This window comes from Grammomys surdaster, unplaced genomic scaffold, assembly GCF_004785775.1.
Source record: "Grammomys surdaster isolate TR1022 unplaced genomic scaffold, NIH_TR_1.0 371, whole genome shotgun sequence".
Taxonomy (NCBI): Eukaryota; Metazoa; Chordata; class Mammalia; order Rodentia; family Muridae; genus Grammomys; species Grammomys surdaster.
The window spans coordinates 2,066,697-2,073,498 of NW_021604790.1; the positions used below are offsets into that span (position 1 = coordinate 2,066,697).

General features: G+C 46.6%; 1 protein-coding gene across 2 annotated transcripts in view; it reads left to right on the forward strand.

Annotated features, from left to right (window-relative positions):
- The first annotated feature begins 1,790 nt into the window (after window positions 1-1,790).
- Window positions 1,791-6,802, forward strand: part of Cfap97d1 (CFAP97 domain containing 1) — a 5,613-nt gene continuing 601 nt past the window's right edge. Inside the window, exons 1-5 of one of the 2 annotated variants that reach the window (XM_028780697.1) lie at window positions 1,791-1,972; window positions 2,690-2,760; window positions 3,029-3,147; window positions 5,292-5,415; window positions 6,127-6,183. In XM_028780697.1, coding sequence (XP_028636530.1) covers window positions 1,849-1,972; window positions 2,690-2,760; window positions 3,029-3,147; window positions 5,292-5,415; window positions 6,127-6,183 — 495 coding nt within the window. In that variant the 5' untranslated portion in view covers window positions 1,791-1,848. Of the gene's footprint in view, window positions 1,973-2,689; window positions 2,761-3,028; window positions 3,148-5,291; window positions 5,416-6,126; window positions 6,188-6,802 lie in introns of both variants that reach the window. The other variant, XM_028780698.1, reaches the window with a different exon arrangement.

Here is a 6,802-nt window from a genome sequence, read left to right on the forward strand (position 1 = left end):
CGCCTGGGGTACACCCGGCGTCGCTCTTTCAGAATAATGAGTACCCCTGGGGTTTGCTGTGAACCCTTCTCGCTGCACACCAGCAGCTGGGCATTCATTCCCTCACCCCAAGCCCACATATCAGACCATTTTCCCAATCCACGCCTGCTGAACAACCTGCCCACCCCAGGAGATGGATCCTTACCCAAAGTCACAGGAGAGAGCTCTACTCTGGGACACTTCTTTTAATGTTTGATGTGAATCAACATTGAACTTTTTTAAGGATGAAGGTATAGGTCGCCAGGTTTGGCATCTGACCCCGGGGGATTACTTAATCTTAGCCTGTTTGCTGGCGACTAAAAGGGAGGAAAGGGCTATATACGTCACCATAGCAGTTTGAGCAGCTATAATTTTGGAGATCCGAAGTGTTTACAAACCTGTAACTTTTGAGTGTAAACACAATGTAAGTGGAGAATTCTCACACCTGACCTGTGACGGATGACAATCAAAACACAGATGCCCTAAAATTTACTGTACAAAACTATAGTTAGGATATATTTATGTGAAGCGTAAATGGATTTCATGTTTAGACTTGGACCCACTCCCTAAATATCTCACTGTATGTATTAAATATTGTAAAATCCCAAAGATTTCTGTCCCAAGTATTGCAGTAAAGAATATGCAACATCTAACTCCTGAGAACTGCTGGAAAGATTCCAGAAACATTCAAGAGGCTGAGGAGGTTCCTGGGCCGGTGCTTAGCGTGCACAAAAGCCTTAGCTCAGTTCCCAGTGCGGAGTAAACAGACGGTAGCGGTTCCAGAAGCACTTGGTGGCTGTTGAGCACTCACTGGGCCTGCGCCCTGGGCTATGGGCTATGGGCTAGTGTAGAGGTAAATCCTCCTTCAGCCTCTCCTTTACAGCTGCCATCCCACTGTGAGCCACGTGGTGTCAGTAACTGATCCTCTCCCAAGTTTCCACCGAGAGCACAGTATCTCAGTTTACTCAAAGTGTCTCTCCAGTTGCCAGGGAAAATGGCCCAGTCCCTAACTCTAAAGGGGTAAATAAAGTCTCTGGAGTGCAGGACTCCACATTGTGTCTCCTGTTAAGGTTCGTTTTCTTTGTGGTTTTGTTTTATTTCATACTTTCGTTTTTTGAGGTCGGGTCTCACGTAGCCCAGGCTGGCTTTGATTGTTCTATATAACCAAGGATAACTTTGAACTCCATCCTCCTGCTTCCGCTTCCCAAGTTCTGGTATTACAAGCATGTGGCACCGCTCTGGGTGACACTAACTCAGCTTTTGAGTGTTTTACTCCCCCAAGTAAAGCTTATAGTCTCAGAGCTTCAGGGAAACCTTGCAGGGAACTGTGACTTCTTAGCTCATAGCTCAAAGAGCAGAATGTGGACTAGATCCCGCCCTGCCTCTTAAGCCTCTGCCTGTGCTAGGGAGGGGCTTCCACATCATGTCTTTCCTATCTCCTCCAGCCCTGGAAACATCTACTTTCCAGGCATGTGGGAGGCTTCAAAGCCCCCTTTCCTGCCTCCTGAGGTGGACCTGACTTAGCACAGAACTGTTGATGCTTTAGGGGAGAAGAGAAGTGCCACTTACCTTGATCGAATCATAACACAGGGCATATAAATACCGGATTGTTCCACACCCCATCACCATATATAAATTTTACCTCCACTTAAAATGAAAACTTTTAGAAGGTGCCCAGAGACAGCTAGGCATACTCTTCTCCTCTTCCTCCACTGAGACTTGTCCCTGATGTCATAACTGGGTAACTATGACACCTTGTCATGGGGAGAGCTAAGTCCCTCACAGCAGAGCCCAGGTGTCTCATTTTTGAAGTTAGACTAGGAGGAGAAGATGAACAATTCCCTGGATTATCTGGCCTATCCTGTAATCGTCTCTAATCACAGGCAAAGCACAACCTTCAGGAAGAAACTGGACTTTGGCCACTACATATTGCACAAAAATAGAGTACAAATAGGTAAGTGGGCAGCTGGCGCTGGCCACTGTCACCATTTGGAGTTCTAGAAGGCTCCATCAAAGAGGATAGTGACAGGAAACTACAGCAGCCATAGCTTTGGGGTGATGTGGAACACACGGTCAGTGGCAAGCTTTTGTCTTCTGCCTGAGCATTCGTGTGCTAGAAAGAATTCCAATTTTTAAACTCTTTAGAGCCAAAGTTAGAAAATATGAGCTCAGTGCACCAATAGACTCTCTAGGAATGTTAGAAAGCAGATGGGGAAAAGATGTTATTTCATTGGATTGAAAGGAACTTTGTCTTTATGGATTTTGAGAGAGGGGCTCACGTAGCCGGGGGTTGGGGGAGGCGGGAGCTGGCTGAGGATCAAGGGTGAGCAGTCCCCCGGCTATCTTCTATGGAATGCTGAATTACAGGCCTGCACATCATCACTTGGTTTAGGTAGTGCTGGGGACTGAACCCAGGCTCTCTGGTGTGCTAGGCTGGCCACTCTACTGACTGAATTCCCCGTCTGTTTTTATAGATTATTAGCCCTCACTACTCTATCATCTCTGAGTTCTCCAGAGATGTCAGGAGGGAAGGTTAAACCTAACTGAAGTTGCTAGTCTGGATCTCTGTCAAAATTCCAAAGTGGGATGTTCAGTGGTTGGGGTTGGGTGACCTGGTGGGTTTCTAAAGCTGCTAGGATCCTACTGTGTAACAATGCTTTTCGTCCTCTAGTGAAGCCTGCCGTCGATACCAAACCTCCAATGGCGCACACACATTACATTCTAAAATTGAGCAAACTCCAGGTATTCTTGCCACCTATGGCTGTATTTTATTGATTCTCATCTTTGTCCTTAAGAGACCCCATTTCCCCAGAGCCTTCTGAATACCCACCAACCTAAAGATTCATTAACATTCCTCACCCATAGTCCCTCTGTTCCCTTAAGCTCTGCCTGGGCTCCGCCAGGCCTCTCAACGTGCCCCCTTTTCCTCAACGTCCCAGAGGAAGGTGTTGCATGCCACTCTGTGGCGGCAGCACGGGAGTGATGTCACTGCCGTGGGGTTTCTTGCCAGGGTGAACAAAAGAGAATCGACAAAATTGAATACGAAAATAGACAATTATGTCAGAAAATTGCGAATGCCCATCGGGGCCCTGCCAAGGTCGACTGCTGGAATGAGTATCTTTCAAGAAGGTAGTGTCCTCAATCTCTCTCCCCCTCCCTCTTCCCCTCCCCCTTTCTCTCTCCCTTCCCCTGCCTCCTCATCTCTGTACTTTATTCTCAGAGAACTCAACCTTCCCTTTGGGTTGATTGAGAAAGGAATACTCAAAGGATGTTATTTTGGAGAGAAGCAAGAGACCGTGCTATGAAGATTGACAGCTTCCCAAGCAGGAACCTTTCTCAGCGTTAAATCCCCACCTTTGCTGTTCTTTAAGAGACTCCCAGCTCCCTTCAGAGCTTGTCCCAAGCACACACTTACACACCTTGGCAAAATGCCCAGGAGTACTATTGGTTCAGGCGCAAAGCAGTGAGCAACGGTTTCTCAGCTCTGGGGGCTGGGGAGTCAGTCCATCGATGAAGAGAAGGATTCAGGGTTGGCCTTGGTATGGGAGGCTGCTTGCTTTCTGCAGAGACAGCCCTCTTTGCACTGAAAGCTCACGGCAGAAGGGGCACCTTATTCACTGGGAGCCATCCCTGCTTCTGTAAACCATTTCCAATCCTAGTTCACGTTATAACTCTTGAGGGAATGTTTACAACACACTGAAGTCATAAGCGTTTCATCAGAATCATAGATGAACACGTTTCCGAGTTTCCACAGTGTTGGGACTTACTAAATAATACTAAACGCACAGTCTTCAGCTTTTGTTGGCAGCAACTTGCCAAATACTTACACTTTTGGTTTTTTGTTATTGTTGTGGTTGTTTGTTTGTTTGGAGTCACCCTGGCTGAGATAAACCCGGGGTTCTTTTATTCTTATATTAGTTATTATATTAACTCTTAGATTACGCATTACAAGCCACACAGGAACTATGTCTCTGTGCATGTATATGTGTAGGTTACAGAATGATTACAGGAGTTTGAAGAAGAAAGTCATTCACAAAGCTGAGGAATGCCAGACGAGAGTCTCTGTCTTCATAAGAGAACCCAGAAGGCGGCCTTGCTGGAGAGAGAGGCTGCTGGGGCTGTGGGCAGGAGAATCAGGTAGTAGCCCAGCCTCAGCTATACAGTCCAGCTTCAGAAGCAAAGGGGCCTAGCCTGGTCTAGATGAACAAATGGAGGGACTGGGGGATTTCAGGTCTGGATGGGTGAACAGGACAAGGCAGATGGCAATTCAAGAATCAACAGAGGGGACTGAGCTGTCCTGAAGGCCCTGGGACAGTCGGGAATCTTTCGTAGTCTGTCGCTTGATCCACATATCTGGTCAGATGACAGATCAGCTTTCCAATAGAAGATGTACACTTCTTTATGGGGTCCAGGAGAGAGAGTTACACTCTTTCCTCAGTCTGGTTTGTTGTTGTTGTTGTTTTTGGTTTTTGATTTGTTTTTTAACAGTGTAGCTTTGATTATCCAGGAACTCACTCTGTAGACCAGGCTGGCCTCAAACTCACAGAGATTTGCCTGCCTCTCTCTGCCTCCAGAGTACTGGGATTAAAAGTGTGTGCCCAGCTTTTGAGTCTTGTTTTTCTCATTTTTTTTAAAAAAAGTTATTTAATTATGTATACTGTGTTCTGCCTGTATGTATGCCTGCAGGCCAGAAGAGGACACCACATTACATTACAGATGGATATGAGCCACCATGTGGTTGCTGGGAATTGAACTAAGGACCTCTGGAAGAACATCCAGTGCTCTTAACCTCTGAGCCATCTCTCCAGCCCTCTCATATGGTTTTAATGTGTCCCTGTGCCCCAACAATTCCAATTCACCTTTACAAATGTACAGGACAGGAGCTTCTCTACTCCACAGAATAAATCTGTGACATGTGGGTGGCACTGGAGAGACGGTACTGTGCGTGTATCCACCCAGGTGCACACTCATCCTCTATCCTCAAAATAGAGACAAAAACTGCTGGGGAAGTGGAGTCTCTCAAGGCAAGGCACAGGGTGAAAATTGTCTTCTGCAATATGGAGTCATTTCAAGTTGGAGTGTAGTCTGAGTTCAACACTAAGACCTAAGCTCTATCCCATATCAAGGAAGTAGACTTCTAGCAGGCAGTAGGGCTGAGAGCTACTGATGAAAGCCTGTATTTCCCAGAATGCACTGTCCCAAACTTTCATCCTATCCAGGAGACATGTTCTTCTTCATCATGCACCTCTCCCTGCCCTGGTTTTGTTTTTCAGCTTAAACAGAGAATCAAGGAATCGTGAGCTAGTAAGAATCACCATGGAAAACCAGGGCATCCTAAGGAGGTTGAGTGATCGCAAACCCCACTATGACCGCAGGGCATCGGAGATGGACTGGCAGGCATGTGAAGACCCTTGTCATAGTCCCAGGTGTTCCTGAAGTTAGTCTGTGCTCAGCATAGAGGCTCACCCTTAAGCAACAAGGTCACGTGAAATGCCACAGTCACTCAGAGTAAAAACCCACACGGCAAGCATAGCTCACAGATGCAAACAGTGGAACGGCCAAAGGCATCTTAGCGCTAAAGCTCCTGAGTTGAGTTTCAGAAAACCTGGGCAGCACCCTTGCCCCAAATTTGAGGGAAGACAATATGACCCTATATGTGGTTTATCAGCCCCATTTAGAAACAAATTTTCAAATGTCAAAAAGGAAGAGTTGGCCAGGCAGTGGTGGTGCACATCTTTAATCTCAGCACTTGGGAGGCAGAGGCAGGCGGATTTCTGAGTTCGAGGCCAGCCTGGTCTACAGAGTGAGTTCCAGGACAGCCAGAGCTATACAGAGAAACCCTGTCTTGAAAAACCAAAAAAAAAAAAAAAAAAAGGAAGAGTTGGTGCAGAGGTTGAGACAGGAGCATGACTCGTTTGAGGACAGCCAGGACTAGTATTGAGACCTCGCCTCAATACTAGCAAGGCAGGAAAGCTCCGAGGAGCTGTGAGCAGTATTTTAAAGGTTTCCTCTCCCTACCTTTTCTAAGCCATTCTAGGGACTTAGAATTCCAACTCTCAGACCAGTGTGCCACATTGACATGACTTTCTGATTTTTTTTTCTTTCAAGAATTCAAGGCGATATATCAGAAACACAACAAGATACCTTCTCTTCCAAGAAGAATAGGTACGTCTTTTTTTATTATAGCCTCTTGCTACCCCAATTACTACCAAAGCCCTCTCAATGCCATTTATGGCCAAGAAGGACCTAGCACAGGGGAAGAGATAAGATCCATCCAGGGAGCCAAGAGCTCTTTCATTCTTCTGGAAATGGTGTTTCTTGTCACCAGCTTTGAGGTTTTGTGAGAGTCAAAGGGGAAGTGATCTTTGCCAATAAGACAGTAGCAGGGGAGGTCCAGATGGTTCTGCAGGTAAAGGTGGGAGCCTGATGCTCTGAGTTTGGTCTTCAGAGCCCGTGTAAAGGTGGAGGGGGAGAACCCACTCTGACCTTCACATGTGTGCCAAGTCACAGGAGCCCCACCCTGTAATAAGAACTTTTAAAGTGTTTTAAATTAAAAAAATAACATAAACAAGAAGCCTAGGCTTTACAGCTAAGTTCCTGGTAAAAGGCCGGCCATTAGAGCATCTTATGTTGTTAGATATGATTAGTAACGTGGTGCTGTGCCTTCAAGGAAGGGCGGATAAATGGATACCCAGGCTCTCCAAAGAACAGTGCTACTGTTGATACTTCCCTCCTCCTCCTCCTCCTCCTCCTCCTCCTCCTCCTCCTCCTCCTCCTCCTCCTC